The sequence below is a fragment of the Gallinula chloropus genome (genome assembly GCF_964237585.1).
Source record: "Gallinula chloropus genome assembly, chromosome: 3".
In the NCBI taxonomy this organism is placed as follows: Eukaryota; Metazoa; Chordata; class Aves; order Gruiformes; family Rallidae; genus Gallinula; species Gallinula chloropus.
Window position 1 is genome coordinate 73,372,114 of NC_140087.1, and position 17,035 is coordinate 73,389,148.

General features: G+C 66.6%; 2 protein-coding genes across 2 annotated transcripts; both read left to right on the forward strand.

Moving 5' to 3' along the window:
* The first annotated feature begins 2 nt into the window (after positions 1 to 2).
* On the forward strand, positions 3 to 1,674 carry MRPL2 (mitochondrial ribosomal protein L2). The gene is made up of 6 exons (XM_084261766.1): positions 3 to 297; positions 389 to 530; positions 624 to 739; positions 829 to 939; positions 1,265 to 1,338; positions 1,428 to 1,674. The coding sequence occupies exons 1-6, from the start codon at positions 45 to 47 to the stop codon at positions 1,638 to 1,640; spliced, it is 909 nt and encodes a 302-aa protein (XP_084117892.1). The 5' UTR covers positions 3 to 44; the 3' UTR covers positions 1,641 to 1,674.
* A 1,274-nt stretch (positions 1,675 to 2,948) lies between these two features.
* Positions 2,949 to 16,122, forward strand: LOC311189614 (cullin-9-like; the record flags this gene model as incomplete). The annotated part of the gene is made up of 30 exons (XM_084261302.1): positions 2,949 to 3,543; positions 4,253 to 4,407; positions 4,732 to 5,250; positions 5,378 to 5,513; positions 5,698 to 5,721; positions 5,939 to 6,150; positions 6,582 to 6,954; positions 7,162 to 7,357; positions 7,638 to 7,845; positions 7,950 to 8,143; positions 8,286 to 8,503; positions 8,619 to 8,850; positions 9,218 to 9,323; positions 9,638 to 9,865; positions 10,023 to 10,113; positions 10,197 to 10,368; positions 10,583 to 10,688; positions 10,958 to 11,053; positions 11,140 to 11,315; positions 11,841 to 11,974; positions 12,053 to 12,229; positions 12,442 to 12,554; positions 13,023 to 13,205; positions 13,564 to 13,721; positions 14,075 to 14,285; positions 14,376 to 14,541; positions 14,706 to 14,851; positions 15,021 to 15,138; positions 15,530 to 15,732; positions 15,816 to 16,122. 30 exons carry the CDS (start codon positions 2,949 to 2,951, stop codon positions 16,098 to 16,100), a joined length of 5,931 nt encoding a protein of 1,976 aa, XP_084117428.1. The 3' UTR covers positions 16,101 to 16,122.
* Between the last annotated feature and the right edge of the window lie 913 nt (positions 16,123 to 17,035).

Genomic DNA, 17,035 nt, shown 5'->3' on the forward strand with positions numbered 1-17,035 from the left:
GGCCCCGTCCCCGCCGCGGCGCAGGCGCAGTAGCGGCGGTGGCGATGGCGGTGGCTGGCTTGTGCCGCGCTCTCGGAGCGCTGGTGGTGTCGGGGCTGCCGCGCCGCGCCCGGTTCCCCGCGCTGCTGCCCTCCCCCCCGCCGCCCGCGCCCCCGCCCTGCGGTGCGCTGGCGGCTGCCTGCCGGGGGCTGAGCGGCTCGGCGCCCCGCTGCACCACCGACCCCATGTGGAAGTGCCGGGTCAAGTACACGGTGCGGCCCGTCGGCATGAAGAAGACGGGCGGCCGCGATCACACAGGTGGGTGGGCGGCGGGGGGCGGGCGGGCAGGGCCCGGGCGGCGGGCGAACCGAGCGCCGGCCCGGCTGCAGCCGCTCCCCTGACCCCGCAGGCCGCATCCGCGTCCGGGGGATCGGCGGGGGACACAAGCGCCGGTACCGCATGATCGACTTCCAGCGGCTGCGCTACGAGGAGGGGGCCCCGCAGCAGCCCTTCACGGAGAAAGTCATCAGCGTCCGGTACGACCCGTGCAGGTGAGCCCGGGGCGCCGGTTCGGGCCTGGGGGTGCCGTCGGGCCGTGTGTGGTTGAGCCCCCGTTGGCCGCCTGCCGTGGGTTCCCCGTGCAGGTCGGCTGACATCGCGCTGGTGGCCGGCGGCAATCGGAAGCGCTGGATCATTGCCACGGAGAACATGCAGCCGGGGGACGTCATCCAGAACTCCTCTCACATAGGCAGGATGGCAGGTGTGAGCCGGGGTGTGGGGTGGCGGCACTGGCCCTGCCCGAGGCCTGGCGGCCGCTTCCTGCCCGGCTTCTCTGCTCCTGTCTTCCAGTGTCGGCCAACGAAGGGGATGCCTACCCGCTGGGGGCTCTGCCGGTGGGCACGCTGATCTGCAACCTGGAGAGCCACCCTGGGAAGGGAGCGCAGTACATCCGAGCAGCTGGTGCGTCTCAGGGCACTGTCCCGCTATCTGTGGCTGGGTTTGGCTTAGTGCAGAGAGAGGGGCACCGCTTTGAGTGGTTGGGAGTTTTCTGTCCTCTCTTCTCCCTGTGTTAAGGGTGCAGAACATCCCTCCAGAGAGGCAGGGGCAGCCTGCCCCATCGCTTCCTGGTGATGCCGTGAGGTCTCGTCTTCAGGAAGAAGTGCTGTGTGAAGGGCAATGGCAGGGGCTTTGGGGAGTACCCAGCATGGGGGTGTGCTCACCATAGGGTGGGATGCTTTGTCCTGCTGCTCAGGGCAGCTGCCCCTGCTCCTCTTGTCTGCTGCAGGAACTTGTGGGGTGCTGCTGAGGAAAGTGAACGGGACAGCCATCGTGCAGCTGCCTTCCAAGAGGCATATGCAGGTAAAGGAGTCATACTGTCCCTGACCTGACCACCCGGGCACTCAGCTGTGTGTCCCCAGGTAGGCCTGAAGCTCTGCTTTGTCTTTCAGGTGCTGGAGACGTGCGTGGCCACAGTGGGTCGTGTGTCCAACATCGACCACAACAAGCGGGTGATCGGGAAGGCGGGCCGGAACCGCTGGCTAGGCAAGCGCCCACACACAGGCTTGTGGCATCGTAAGGGTGGCTGGGCTGGGCGTAAGATCAGGCCTCTCCCACCCATGAAGAGCTACGTCAACCTTCCACGGGTTTCAGTGCAGGAGTGATGTCAAGGCCCAATAAAGCATTCTTGCCACTGCTGTCATGTTACCGCTGTCTTTTATGTGGGGTGCCTTCAGGGGGTGCGTTCCTCACTGGACACATTCGTCTGCTTTCATCCCGTCAGGATTTGGGCTGCCAGGGCTACGGGCTGCCTTGGGTGGGTTTCTCAGTGGGGTCAAACAGAGCTCCGCGCCGTTGTGCCAAGCCTGAGTGTCAGACAGCTGGGCTCTTCCCCCACCCTCAGCGTGTGGAGCAGTAAAGGCGAGTGGGCAGCCCCGTGGGAAGGCAGGAAGGTGGCTGCCAACCTGGGCGACCAAGACCTCCCTCCCTCCCAGCCCTGGTCATGCCCTTGCCGGCCCCCAACCCCTGCTTCGGCTGCCTCTTAGCCCACCCTGTCCCGCCCCGCCCTGATCTGCTGCCCCTCCAGTGCCACCCCAGCTCTCCCCGCGCCCGCAGCTCCATGCAGCTCCCCTCGCTCCTCAACTGCCCCGGCTCCCCTCTCCGGTGCGGGCGGCTGGCGGAGGAAGCTTGGTCTGGTGCGGCTGCCGTCCGGGCTGGCCGCCGCGCAGGCGCGCTGAGGAACCCGGAAGCGGTGTGGGAGCGGTGCTGGAAGGCCGGCGGCCCGGCGCCGCTGTGCAGGGAGCGGAGCCACCCTGGGGCGGCCCCGGGCCTTTCCTTTGAGAGAGCCCTGCGGGGGACCTCGGCACCGGAGCCCCGAGGTGAGGCGGCCCGGGCAGGGCCAGGCGCTTCTCGCTTGGGCCGCGCACGTCAGGAGCTTTACCGGGGGCAGCCCGCGCCCGCCCGCCTCTGGGGTGCCCAGCGCCTGGGCCTTTGCCGGGCCGCGCTCCCCGGCCCGGGTGGGCGCTGTGCAGCGGAGCTCTCGGCACAGACCTTGCGCGGGCGCCCGGGGCCGGCGTGCGCACTCCGCCGGGCTGCGGGAGCGCCGTCAGCTCGGGGCCAGGCTTCCCGGGAAGAGCTGCCCGGCTTGGGGGGTCCCCGTTCCCGCTGTTGCCACAGCCCATTGCGCGATCCAAAGGTCAGCGTGTCCTGCCCCAGTGTCGCCACATGTGTGCGATTCTCCACCCGGCAAGCGAGCGATCACTCAGACTTTAACAGTCTGGTCATCTTCAGCTCTTAGAGCGCTGACCTTCAGTGCAGCTTGTACAGCAGTACCTTGTATTTCTGGTACGCTGCCACGTTAAAAGCACTGCGACCCACAGGATCGTAAAGTGCTAGCCATAGCAAAGCCCAAGCCTCGGTCACCTCTCCCCAGCTCCTGCCTCCCCTCTGTCTCTGCAGGCGTGTCTCCTGTCATGGTGAACGAGAGGCATAATGGCAACCTGCTTGTGCACCTTGGGCCCAAGCTGCAAGCCTACCCGGAGGAGCTGCTCCGGCAGCGGCGGGGCCACGATGGGCAGCCCGAGTACCTGATCCAGTGGAGTGTCGTCAGCTCGGAAGAGAGAGCGGCGGGAGGCAGCGGCGCCTCCTGTGCAGAGCCCAAGCCGGAGAACATCTCCCTGTGGATGTCTGCAGAAGAGGCCTGTGCCAGCTGCCCGGCCTTGCTGGGCAAGAGGAAGCTGGGCGGGCAGGGGGTGAAAGAGGAGAAGGCGGCCAGCCCGCTGGCTGCAGACGTCCCGCGGGACGAAGCCTCGCTGCTGGAGATGAAGGCTGACGTCAGGAGCCTGGTGCAGCGAGCTGGCCGGCAGATGTCCGATGCCCGGGCCCCCGAGTCCTCCGTCCTCAACACCATCCACGTGCTGAGCGCGTACGCCGGCATTGGCTGCCTGGCGGGTGCCTTCAAGGAGACGGGAGCCCTCGACCTGCTGATGAAGATGCTGTGCCACAGGGAGAAGCAAGTGCGCTGCAGTGCGGGCAAGATGCTGAGGGCCCTGGCTGCACATGATGCAGGTGGGGGCCGTTGCTGCTGCTCAGAGCTGCTGAGGAGGTGCTGCTGGGCAGCCGAGGGGCGCCAGCCCTTTTGTGGGTGTGGGGTGCCTGGGAAGCAGGGTGTCTCGGGGCTTGTTGGCCGCGGGGGAGGAATGGGGCTGGACCTTCCAAGCAGCTCCTCGGTCGTAGTTGTCTGTGGTGCTCCAAGACTTAGGGAGCTCTTTTCCCTGACAGCTTCCTGAGCTGGGGCGCCGGTTAGCTGCTAGGAGGACTTGTGCCAGGGGGCTTGTCGGGGTGTTGGGGTGTGTCTGCTGGGTGCTGTCAGCTGGAAAGGCTCTGGCCTGCTCCTGGTAGGGAGCCCTTCCTCAGGCCCTGGTGGGTGGAGGCCTGGTCCTCTCATTTGAGAGGAGCTGCTGTGGCTCGGAAGTGCCTGGTGGGGCCTTGGTTGCACCTGGCAGGTTGCTGGTGGTGGTGTGTCCCACCAGAGCTCTGGCTTTCCCCATCCTAGTGCCCGAGCTCACATGACTGTCCAGCGAGGCAGATGGGGGGTGATCCAGGTTAAAACGTAACTTTTCTATTCCCTGGAGAGTGTGATTTGGGGTTGCTGCTTTGGAGGAATATTCCAGCTTTAGGGGTGGAAAAATGCAGTGTTATTCTATGGAGCAGAACATGGAGGGTGGGGCTGAGGGTTGTCTTTAGGGGGCCTGAAGGGTTTCTGTGGTTGTTGCAGGGAGCTGGGCCTCTGTCCTGCTGTCCCTGAGCCAACAGGATGGCATTGAGCAGCACATGGACTTCGACAGTCGCTACACCTTGCTGGAGCTGTTTGCTGAGACAACCTCCTCAGAGGAGCACTGCATGTCCTTTGAGGGGATTCACCTTCCCCAGGTAGCGTCAGGCCCTGCCAGCCCTGGGCCTGTGGGTATAGGGGTTCAGGAGGGGTGAGAGTGGTGGGTGAAAGCTGCTGTTCTTGTTTGGGAGAGGAGGCTGGTCGGCAATGGGCAGCTAAGCAGGAGCGGGTACTGGGAGACCTGGGCCTGTCTTGGGGCTGGGGGTGGTGGGGACGCACATGCAGAGCCGTGTCTCTGAGCAGAGGGTGGGCTGCTGGTCCAGAGCTCTCAGGGGAGCCCAACTCTGGGTGAGCTGGTGGCTCGGGGAGAGCTGGGGGTGGAGGTGCTCTGCAGGGGAGTCTGACAGCCCTGCTTGTTGCAGATCCCTGGGAAGCTGCTGTTTGTCTTGGTGAAGCGCTACCTGCGCGTCACTTCCCTCATGGACAAGCTCAGCGGTGGCGTGGAGCAGGGAGGGGAGCAGCGGGACTGCGCTGCGCCCAGTGCGCTTGCTGAGGAGGGGAGCCGCGTGGCGCAGGAGTTTGAGTTCAGCATGGCCATGGCAAACCTCATCTTGGAGCTGGTGCACGTGATGGGCTGGGACCACCACCACAAGCCGGAGCCGCTGCCCCAGCAGGACCTGCGGCCGCGCAACACCCGTTCCATCTTCCGGCACGGGGTGACATCCTGCACCACCGCTCAGGCAGCCCTCCCTCCTCCACCAAAAGAGCCCAGCGCCTTCAAGACGCGCTCAGCCTTCCCGAGCCGCAGCAGCTACGTGGAGTACGTGCAGGCGACGCTGGAGCGCGGGATGCGGGTGCGGATGCTGGAGGACTACGAGCAGGTCAGCGCGGGTGACGAGGGGGACTTCCGCCAGAGCAACAACGGCATGCCGCCTGTGCAGGTACCCGTTGCTAGGAGGGCAGGGGCTGTCCGGGGGTCCGTCTGCCCTCCTGTGCCGCAGGAAGCGTGCAGCTTTGCACGGGAGCAGCAGGGTTTAGGCAGGGTATGTGTTGGGCTCTCCTCCTCAGGTGTACTGGCAAGCCCTGGGCTGTACGTACTGGGTTCACTGGCACATGGTGGAGATCATTGGCCCTTCGGGGCAAGAGGAGCACGAGGGTCTGGGGAAGTTGTCCGCTCTGACGCACAACCACAAAGTGGCAGCAGGTGAGCAGCCTGTCAGGCCGGAAGCTTTTCTCCCCAACCCTTCTGCAGCTACACACTGGCACCGCAGGTCCTGGTGGTGCTGGCTGTCAGATTGTCCTGGCTGCTCCAGGCATGTGGGAACGGGGCTGGGGGAGCCGTGAGCTGGGGGTGCCCATTCTGAGAGTGTGCTTTTTCTGTTCTACAGCCCAAAGAGGTTCAAGTGAAGATGGTAATGCCCATCTCTACAGCTTCTGGGGTCTCCTCCCAGCATGTTCCCCCTTTCTGGCTGCCCTCCTGTCACCTCCCTTTCCCACAACAGACTGTGGGACAGTGGGGATCAGTTCTCCGCGTGAGCTCTTTCCCTCGTGGGGAACGTGGGGTGGGCAGCAGAGGATGGGGGAATTGGCAGAGCTGACGGTGCCCTTCCTTGCCCTGCTCTCCTGCAGTTGCACAGCCGTTTTTCTGCAAGCCCTTTGGGGGGCTGTACTCCCTGCCTTACCTGGGGGAGCAGCCAGCCAAGGCTGCAGAGGCCCTGAGTCGCGCTGAGTGGTGGGAGCTGCTCTTCTTCGTGAAGAAGCTGGAAGCTCAGGAGCAGAAAGAGATCACCTCTCTGATCCAGCAGGAGCAGGGGGAGAAGGTATGGGCCTGCCATGATGAAGTGGGAGGGAGGTTAGGGAAGGGAGAGGCCCTGGAGGAGGAGAGCCCAGGTGTGAGCTGTGCAGGGACAGCCCAAATGGGGCTGAAGAGGGACTGAAATGGGAGGGTGGGTGAGTGGGGGATGGCGAAAGCGCACGGGACTGGGCACAGCAAAGGGGTGACGAGACGTGAGAGGAAACACAGCCTCCCGCGACCCCGGGCGAGGGAGCGTGTCCGGTGAGGTTTGGGGTGACAGCCCATGGGTGGTTCTGGTTGCAGTTGGCTGGTGAGTGCAGTCTGGTGGTAGATGGTTGGGGACAGCCTGGGGAAGGAGGCAGTGCAGAATGGCCCTGGGGACCGCCGGCCTTTCTGCCCGTTCCGGCACTGGCTGTCACGGGTGCCCGTGGCGAGTGTGTGGGGTTAACCTGACCCCCATGTTTCGAACTGTTGGAGGTGGAGGAAGAAGCCCTGATCCAGCTGTCGGTACCTGCAGAGCTGGCACAGAAGGTGCTGCAGGTCTTGGAGAAGCGGTGCCATGGCAGCACTCAGCGTGACCTGCGCGGCTCCCACGTCTACGCCAAATACTTCCTCGGTAGGGGAGCCAGGCAAGACGGTGGGGGGAGCACGATGGCGTCCTCAGAGGGCGCCGGCTGCGGGAGCAGCCCTGAAGCCACGAGGGCCCAGGGAGTGAAGGAAGATGCCTCCGCAGCCCCAGTGCTGCCCCGTGCCCCCGCGGCAGCGACGGAGTCGGATTCCCAGCTGTTCAGCGAGCTCCTCGAGCGGGAAGGGTTGCTCTGCCCAGGGGTGACAGAGGAGCAGATGAAAGGTAATTGCCCGCTACGTGCCGTGGCACGTGACTGCGTTGGAGGCGGCTCTGGTGCCTGGACACAGGAAGGCTCTGGGAGGGCGTGGGAGTCCGAAGCACCCAGAGGTCACCTGAGGAGGGGGGAGCTTGTGGGTACCTGTCGCCCTGAGAGCTGCTGGAGGTGTTAGTGCCACCCTCATGCCTGTGTCCCTGCCTCTCTCCCACCAGTGCTGGGCAGCTCCCAGGGGCTGAGCGAGAGGGGCTGGCTGGCCGCAGCTGCAGCCGTGCTGGATGCGCTCCAGAGCTCAGTGGTGGGGCTGCGCTTAGCTGGGCTCAGGCACGTTCTGAAGATGCTGGAGGAGGAGGCTGAGCCTGAGAAGCAAGTCAGCCAAGGCCAGGGCAGGCTGGGGCCCAGGAGTGTTGGGTGAGCCGTGGGGTGCTGTGCTCCCTTCCTGCTGCCTGGGGAAGGCTGCTTTGGCAGGGTGGGGGGCAGTACTGGAGTGTGGGAGGTAGCGGTGGGAGCGGAAAAGCTGGTGTGTTCATGCCTTGCTGTGTTGAGCCAGAAGAGACATGGGGTCGCGTGTCCCTTTGTCCCAGGCAGTCTCATTCCTGGGGCTGACCCAGCTGCAGGGAGAAGGTGGCTGTCAGGTTGTGGGGTGCTGATGGGGCAGGAGGCTCCTCCTGAGGCGTCCTTTCCCATGCAGGGAGAAGCTGGTGAAGGCGGCAGCGGAGCTGCTGAGCACTGAGGCGGCAGACAAGGCCGTGGTGGTGGTGACGCTGCGGCTGCTGGCCGTGCTCCTGGCAAAGTCTGACTGGCGTGTGCCGTTTGCCACGGAGGGTGGTGTGCGGGCTGTGCTGGCCTGCATGCAGCAGCACAGCACCTCCGCCCTGGTGCAGCAGGCTGGCCTGGCGGTGAGTGCGGCGGAGGGGATGCCGTAGGTGGGCAGGCCGGGGCACGGGCTTGGCACAGAGTGGTGGAGATGCCTCTGCCCTCCTGATGGCTGCTGGCCTTGCAGGCCCTGAAGGTGCTGGTGGGAGCTGCGGCCGGAGAGCCGGGAGGGTCCGGTGGGACGCCCTTGCCCCTGAACCGTGCCGACGCGCAGATGATGCGGGAGATCTTTGCCAGCATTGGCTCTGCCTCCAGCGAGGGCTCGGCGAGCTTGCTGAGTGCCATCCCTGCTGCCCTGAGCACCATGCAGAGCTTACCAGGGTAGGGACAGAGCGAGGACGGCTGCTGGGGGCGGGGGGGACCCTGCGCGGGGGTGTGGCGGGCAGGGCAGGCAGGTGGCTTGTGGGTGCAGGGAGGCTGCGTGCTTGGGGCGGAAGGCACCCACATCGCTGTGTCCCTGCAGGGGCTCCTCGGGCGTGCGGAACGGCCTGCTGGTGGTGAACATGCTGATCGATGGCCACCGGGGCCTGGCAGAGCAGCTGCTGAGCTGCGGTCTCCCCACGGTGCTGCGGAGCTGCTGGTGGGACGGGCAGAGCGCTGGCGGCCCTCACGCCGTGCTGGCCCTCGGCACGATCAACCGCCTCGCGGAGCACCGGCTGCCCCTGGGCCCGGAGACAGCAGGTAGCGTGCTGCCTGCGTGCCCCGCCGTGCCACGGCCCTGTGGAGGCAGCGGGCAGAGCTGCCGCCCCTCTGGAGCAAGTGCTGGGACGAGGCGCCGGTGTCCTTGTCGTGGCAGGCAGAGCCCCCACCCTGGACCTGAGGGACGTGCGGATGCTGCTGGGCAGCCTGGGGGATGACATCTCGTCCAAGGATGTGGTGGTGGCCCTGGAGCGGCAGCTCTGCGGCGAAGGCCCCGTCGCCTCTGGGGAGGTGGCACAGCTGCTGCAGGACCACAGGTGCTTCAGGCTGGTGCTGCGCAGCTTGGAGCTGCTGGGGGTGGAGAAGGTCGCAAGCCTGAGCATCTTCAGGTGGGTCTGGGGGACTTGGTAGGGGTCTGGGGCCTCTGTGGCCAGCATGTGAGTGCTTGTGGTGATGCTGGGGGCATGGCACATGTTTGGGGTCCTGGCGGAGCTGCTCTTTGCCAGGGGCAGGTGTACCCCGGCACATACGTGTGTGCTGCTCGGGGTGTCCCGGAGCACAAGGCCACATGGGGACAGAGCTGTGTGCTGGGGTGCTGGTGGGGGTGTGTGAGGGCTGGGCAATGTGGGTGCCGATGGGACGTCCAGAGTGCCTGGGGAGCCTTGGCCTGGGGGGCACCGGCCTTCCTTCCCGGTGGGGCAGGGAAGCAAGGCCGTCTGTGTGCCCCAGCCTGAGCGGGCCACCTCTGTCACTCAGGATCCTGAACAAGTTCTTGGACGCTTACCAGGAGGATGCACTGCCCTGGCACGAGTGTGTGGAGCCCTGTTTGTCCTCCCTGAGCGCCCACAGCAGCGACCGGGAGGTGAGGGTGCCCCAGGATTCACGTCAGGCAGGGGCGGCTTTGCCGGCTGTGCCGTGCATCTGCCAGGCCTGGTGTGGGTGAAGCGGGGTCCCTGCCTGCAGCAGCCCGGCCCCGTTGTGGCCAGTGCGCTGGGAAAGGTGGGGAGTGGCTGTGCCACCTCACGGTGCTGGCATGCCCGGTGCCGTGCCTGGCCAGGCTCTGGCGGGTGCTGCTGGGGTGTCGGGCGGAGGGGATGGGGTGGTGCAGCGTCCCACTGCTGCGACTTGGGGGGTTCCTGGCACCAGCCGGGCCGCTCAGGGCTGCCTGCTCCGCAGGTGGTGCTGGAGGTTGTTGGCTTCCTGCACCGCCTGGCCACGGCCAGCAAGGACTGTGCGGTGGTGCTGTGCCGCGCGGGCACTCGCGAGGCACTGTCCAAAGCCTTGGACAAGCACAGCACGGCCCCGTCGCTGGCACCAGCCCTGCTCGACCTGGTGATGGACTGTGAGAAGTACGCCAGCCTCTACAAGAAGCTGACAACCAGCATCTTGGCCGGCTGCATCCAGGTGGGCCTGGGGAGGCCCTGCTGCGCCCGGGCTCTGGGTCTTGGGGCCCCCCAGCCATCCCTGGCACTGGGGGTAGCCGCCTGCTCTCTGCCTGCTGCGGGGCGGGCGAGGGCAGGAGGACGTGGGGCCCCTGGTAAGAGCCTCGCCCGTCCCGTAGCTGGTCCTGGAGCAGATTGAGGAGCACCGCCGGAGCCACCAGCCCATCAGCATCCCCTTCTTCGACGTCTTTCTGCGCAACCTGTGCCGAGGCGAGTGTGGGGAGCGGGAGCTGCAGCCCCGTGCCTGATACGTGCCGCCTGATGGCTGGAGGCTGCGGGTGCTCTCGCTGCAGGCTCCAGCATGGAGGTGAAGGAGGACAAGTGCTGGGAGAAAGTGCAGGTCTCCTCCAACCCCCACCGGGCCAGCAGGCTTACGGACAGGAATCCCAAGACCTACTGGGAGTCGAACGGCAGCACTGGGTCCCACTCCATCACTGTGCACATGCAGTGTGGCGTGGTGGTCAGGTGGGGCTGGGCCTGGAGATGTGGGGGGCCTTGGGGCCGGGAGGACCTGCAGCTGTGCAGGGAGGAGAGGGCTTTGGGGATGTGGGCACGCCCTGTCCCAGTGGTCCCCGTGCTGGAGGCTGCTGGATGTGGGCAGCAGTGCGTGGGGCTGGGGGTGGCTGGGGAGGGAGGGAGGTGGGGATGGCGGGGTGGCACTGTCTTTGCTGCTCTGCAGGGAGATGAGCATGCTGGTGGCCAGCGAGGACTCCAGCTACATGCCGGCCCGTGTTGTGGTGCTGGGGGGAGACAGCCCTGCCACCGTCAGAACTGAGCTCAACGCGGTGAGTCTCGCTCAGCTGCTCAGGCTGTGGGGACCTGTGGGAGCAGCGGGCTGGTCCCTGGGAAGGTCTCACCCTGGTGTCCCATGGGGGAGTGGGGATGGCAGGAGCTGTGCTGCTGGAGCCCGCAGCCTGTAGGTGCTGAGGGCTGGGGTTGGTGTGCAGGGGCTGCCGGGGGACACACAGGGGCTTTAGTGGGGGTGGCTGGCGGGGCGTGCAGTGTGCCTGGCGCTCACGGCCTGGTGTGCTGAGGGCTTGCTGCCTCCTTGCAGGTGACCATCCTGCCCTCGGACAGCAGAGTGATCCTGCTGGAGAACATGACCCGCTTCTGGCCCGTCATCCAGATCCGGGTGAAGCGGTGCCAGCAGGTAGGGAGCAGGGCGCCGGGCCTGGGAGCTGGCCGTGGGGGTGCGAGGGCCGTGCCCGAGGAGCTGAGGGTCACGCTGTCCCGTAGGGTGGCATTGACACACGCGTGCGTGGCATCGAGGTGCTGGGTCCCAGGCCCACTTTCTGGCCCATCTTCAAGGAGCAGCTGTGCCGGCGGACGTTCCTCTCCTGCACCGCTCGGGCTCATGCCTGGTGCCAGGAGATCAGCCAGGACCGGGGGCAACTGCTGCAGCTCTTTGGCAGGTGAACTGTCTCCTGGCTACCCCAGTGCTTCCCCCATGTCCCCGGGCTGGGGGGGACAGTACTGGCAGCCCAGGAGGGGACTGCTGGCTGAGAGTGGAGTGGCCAGGTGTTCCACCTGGACAGGGACGGGCCCTTCTTTCTCCCTGTTTCCCAGCAGTCCTAGAGGGCCAGGGCCACCGTGGGGTCCCCCTGGGTTTCAGGTGGGCACAGCTAACCCACCAGAGAGGTGCTTGCATGGGGTGGCCTGTCCCAGCCTGGCTGAGGTCTGTGTGGCACAGGCAGGATCTTGTGGCCACAGGAGCAGCGCAGCCACCCTGTTTGGCTGCAAGAGCCCCAAGGCCAGGTGCAGGCAGGGCCCAGGGACTGCAAAGGGCCCTGGCTGCCGGGGGCGAGTGGGGCTGCTGAGCTGCTGCGCCTGGCAAGGGACAGGGCAGGGAGCAGCCGTGGCACTCTGCTGTCCTGGGGAGTCCCCCGGTCGCTGGCAGGTGCCTGGCAGTGCCATGTGCTGCCCGGTCTCCGTTTCAGGCTGAACCGGGTGCTGCAGCACGAGCAGGGCTTTGCTGACCGCTTCCTTCCCGATGATGAGGCGGCCCGGGCCTTGGGCAGGACGTGCTGGGAGGCCCTGGTGAACCCCTTGGTGCAGAGCATCACCAGCCCAGGTACCCCGTGCTCGGCTGGGCACATCCACGCTGCGCCCTAGGCCAAGGCCCCCGCTCTGAGTCTGTTTGGCCTCGCAGACTCCAATGGCATCAGCCCCCTGGCCTGGCTGCTGAGCGAGTACCTGGAGAGCACGGAGCTGCCCCGCCGTGCCGCGAGCCGCGATGACGTCTTTGGTTCCCGTGTGCGACGCCTGACGCAGCTGCTGGTGCACGTGGACCCCGGTGTCCCAGCCCCAGATGAGGCAAGAGCAGCTGGTGAGCGAGGGGCTGCCCTCCCGCGGGGCAGGGGAGGCGGTGGTCCCGAGTGACAGGCTGTGGCCATGGGTATCCCTGGGGAGCTGTGGGGAGGGCCCCGTGGCACAGGAGGCCCCCGAGCCTGGGAAGGCTCGTGCATGTCCTCTGCCCTGTGCCCTGCGGGGAGAGGCTGCTGGTGGTCAGTGTGCTCAGCCTGGGCTTTCCCTTAGCAGACGGGAAGGAGGGGAAGAACAAGGAGGTGCCGGCCAGGGCTGTGAAGGTGGTGGAGAAGTCAAGCAGCCTGTGGGGCATCTCGCGGTGCTGGCGTGGTGTGGTGCAGCGGCAGGTAGAATTTGGCGGGTCTGGCCATGGGGGGTGGAGAGGGCGCATGGGACCCCACGCTGGGTGGGTGTAGGGGGAGTTAGCAGGGCCCAGCAGTGCTCTGGGAGCATAGAGAGGGCACAGGGCTGTCCCTGGCCTCCACAGGGTCCAGAGGGGTGTGGGGACAGCCCTGCCACACTTGGCAGCCTAGCCCTGGGGTCAGGCTGGTGCTGTGGCTGGCAGCAGGGCACAGCATCGAGCTAGTTCTTCCCTGCTGGGCTGCTGCTGTGCTGCTGCCCTTGCAGCCCCTGCCCGGCCTTCGGGGCCATGCACCCACCTTTCCCTGGGCTCTGCGTAGCCCCTGGCAGTGCTGGTGCCTCTGATCAGCCCCTGGCCAGGGAGCAGGTGGTTGGTGTTGGTGGAGCGGGGCTGGGGACATCCCCAGAGGCCATCCCTGCTGTAGGGCTCACCTCTCCTGCGGTGTGTCCCACAGGTACAGCGGTTCCTGGAGGCAGCAGGGCAGGCGCCGGACCTCGTGGAGCGCTACTGCGGGCTGTACCAGCGCCTGCGCCGTGCCACGGAGGAGCTCTTTGGGCAGCAGGCCTCCTTCGTGCTGGCCCTGGGCCAGGGCTTTGCGGGGGCTTTGCTGCAGCTCTCCTTCCTTACCACCCTGCACGTGAGTCAAGGGAGCATGATGGCAGTGCCTGGGCCTGGCCTCAGGCTGCGGAGCCTGGCCTGGCTCACAGCCTCAGGGCGAGCTCTGGGTGGGTGGTGACCTGGCCCCCTGCCCGCATGGAGCCCCGGAGCTCTGCCCTGTGGCGGCCCCGGATGGTGCCCGGCTGCAGGTGTGTGGTGCTTGCCATGGCGTGGCCCCAGCCGCAGCCCGCTCCTGCCTGGGGCTTGTGCCTGGGCACCCTCAGCGCCTGCCCGAGAGCTCCAGGGTTTCCCAGCTGCTTCCCCCCAGCACGCTCCCCCAGCCTGGCCCCGTGGCTACCCGGTGAACCCCCTCCTCAGCCAGCCCTGTCCCTCCGCAGGTGAGCGAGCAGTTTGCCCGCTACCTTGACAGGCAGATCCAGGACCTCCACAGGGCTGCAGGCGGCGCGGGGCCGCTGCGGTGGCTGCAGCAGATGCTGGAGCCCTTCGTCGTCTTCAGCGGCCTGGAGCTCGCCCACACCTTCGAGCACTTCTACCGGTGAGGGGTGCTGCGTCTCCGTGGGGCCAGAGGGCCTGGCGCGGTGAGACGTGATGCCGCGTGGTGGGGGAGGCGCAGGCAGCGCCGGGGCCATGGCTGAGCTCGGACTGATGTGGCAGCGGTGCTCCCACTTCACCTTCCCTGGCTCTGGCGCGGAGGGAAAGGCTGTGAGGGCCCCTGGGTGCTGCCAGTCCCTGGGGGCACATTCCTGGCTGGTGCTGGGGAGGCGGGTGCTTCTGGGCCCGTGCACCTTGGGGTGAGGCCAGGGTTGGGGCCGTCTCTGTGTCCTGTCTGGTGGCCAGTGGCCACGGGGCTCGGGCCAGCCCCTGACCTGGCGCCGGTGGTCGTGGCAGGCACTACCTGGGGGACCGGCTGCTGGCGCACGGGCCGTCTTGGCTGGAAGGGGCCGTCGTGGAGGAGATTGGGCAGTGCTTCCCCAGCCGCTTCCCCCAAGGGATGCTGAGCAATTTGGTGGAGTCCGAGGAGCTCCAGCAGCAGTTTCACCTCTTCCAGCTGCAGGAGAGGGACCGGCAGCTGCTGGAGCTGGGCACGGGCCTGGACGAGGTGAGGGTGCCGGTTGGGTGGGGGTGCTGGGGGCCGCCCGCATTGCTCACAGGGATCCCGGGGCCCGTCCTGAGCCGCCCTCGTGCCCAGGCGCTGGGTCCGGCCCCGCTGGCGGATGTGCCAGAGGTGAAGGTGCAGGCGCTGTCCCCGCGCTGCTGGCCCGTTTCCCCGCTCTGCTACATGGATGAGCCCGGGAGGTTTTTCTCGTTGGCCCTGAGCTCCCCCCTGCACGAGTTTGCCGACTTCTGCAGGCAGAGTGAGTGTCGTTGGCGCGTGTGCCTGGGGGTCTCGCGGGGCCCAGGCCCCCTGCAGCAGCTCAGCCTTGAGCAGCAGGAGTTGGGGGGGGGGGGGGGAATGGTCCTGGGAGCACTGCGGGCAGGGGCTGGAGCCCGGCCCTTTTGCTGAGGCTGTGCCTGGCAGGCCAGAGCCAGCTGGCCTGGGAGTGCACGAAGCCCCGGCGGTTGCAGTGGACGTGGCTGGGCCATGCGGAGCTGCAGTTCGGTGACTGTGTCCTCCACGTCTCCACGCTGCAGATGTACGTCCTGCTGAGCTTCAACAGCGCCGAGGTAGGAGCCGGGGCCGCCGTGGGCACGGGAGGCGGCAGCGGCTGGAGCGCAGCCGGGCCGTATCCTCCCTTCTGGCCGAGTCTCCAGTCAGGGCACAGCCCCCGCCTTGTTTGGCCGGGCCTGCGACCGGGGTGCTCAGCTGGCTGTTCCCCTCTCCGCCCTCCCCCAGGAGGTGGCTGTGGAGGCCCTGCTGCGGGCCACGGGGCTCCCTGCTGACCTGGTGCAGCACGCGCTGACGCCGCTGACCCACGATGAGGGCATCCTGGTGCGGAGCTGTGCGCCGGGAGGTGAGTGTGGGGCTGGGGTGCCCCGGGGAGGTGCCACCCTGAGCCCCGCGTGGGTGCTGGGGTGGGGGTGCCCGAGCTTGTAGGGGAAGCAGGTGGGCTGGGGCAGCCTGCGGGTGCTCAGGGAACAGGTCTGTGCGTGGAGTTGGGGCCTGGGGCCATGTGCGGGGCTGGGGGGGTGGCAGTGCGGGACTGGGGCTCTGTGTTGTGCGTGGGTCTCTGTGGGAAGGGGCTGGGGACCAGGCCCAGGGGCTGCCTTTGCGGCTGCTGCGTGGCGCTGATGCCTGTGAGGGCAGCAGCAGCGTGCCCAGGGCTGGGTCCAGCAGCCACCCGTGTGTCCTGGGGCTCCTTCAGGGCCCAGCTCGTGGCTCGGCTGACCCCGAGCTGGGTGTAGCTCCAGGTGTGCTGCGGCTGAACCAGGCAGCCCTGGCCCAGGCCTCTGGCCGCTGCCTGAGGCTGCTGCCCCGGCAGAGGTACCTGCGGGCAGAGAGGGCTGGGGTCAGCGCCCTGGAAAGGAAGAGGAACGTCCTCTGCTGCCTCATCACCCGCATCCTCAAGGTGGAGAAGCAGCTCCACATTGACAACCTGGTGTTTAGGGTATGGAGGGCTTTTGGGGTGGGGAGGGCCCCTGGGTGCTGTGCCACACCAGACTGCAGCATGGGGCTCCCTTGCTGCTGTAGGTGATCGATGCCTGTCAGAAGGGTGAGCTGGGGCCAGGGCTGCAGTTCCTGAGCTTCTCCTGCCACAGCGTGGATGTGCTGTCCTGTGTCCTGCACCTCCTGAACCAGGGCTATCTTCGGCGCCAGGAGGAGAGGCCTCATGTCCTGGAATACATCTCTGCTGAACCCACAGCACCTGCTACCTCACAGGCTCAGCCCCAGGTTGCTTTCCAGACTGTAGAAATCAAGATGGCAGCAAGCCCAGCCTCTTCCGAAAGGAGGCAGACTTTTTCCACCTTCAGGTAGACAGGGCCTTGACCGGGCTGGGTGGCCTCTGCGGGGTGGGGAGGGGCTACCTGGGTCAATAAATGAGACAAGCTTTCCCCTGTCCCAGTTCCTGGTCTGTCAGAGAGCTCAGGTAGCCCATGGTTGGGAGTGGGGCCGGGTTAGAGCCCTGGTTGCTGTGCCCAGGCAGCCCTGACAGTTTGCTGGAGTGGTGGTAGCAACCCCACACAGCTCTCTCAGGTCTCTCCTCAGCCATGGAGTGACACAGGGATACACACACACACCCCCCACACACACACACACGCCCTCCCCCCACCGTAATGGTACCAGCATTAATTTATTAAAATTAATCCCGAAAAGTAACCGTACAATAAATTTAAAAAAAATAGAATCTTGTAAAAAAAAAAAACCAGGTGCCCCCATGGCACACCTCCAGCTGGCAGCACCGCGGGGCAGGGCTGGTCGGGAAGGGATGGGGAGATGAGGGTGACCCCCAGCAGCCTGGGGACAGCCTCAACAGCGCTACGCCAGCCTCAGCAGCGGGGCTGCAGCGGGGATAGAAAAGCCGCTGTGGCTCAGCCCCGCGGGGCCGGGTACAGGAGTGTGAGGCTGGCAGTGGGGCTGGCGAGGGCTGCTACAGGGTTGACGGGCCCTTGCTCAGCCCTTTCCCTCCCTCCCCCACCCCCCCCGGCAGGAACAATCCCACTGGCTCCAGCATTAGGGAACGTGCCTGGGCCCAGCCCAGCTGGGGCCCTGGGTGGCTGGGGAGCTGGCCTGGCAGGTGCCTCTGGGGAGAGCAGGGCCTGGAGCTCTTTCCGGGTCCCTGTGGGCTGGTGCCAACCCTTGTCCCAGGCTGCTGTTGGGGTCATGGGAGGCAGATGGCGTGGTGCCCTGGCTGGTGTCGGAGGGTGCGTGGACCCGGTCTCACTGGCCTCACCTTCACAGCTCTTGGCCCA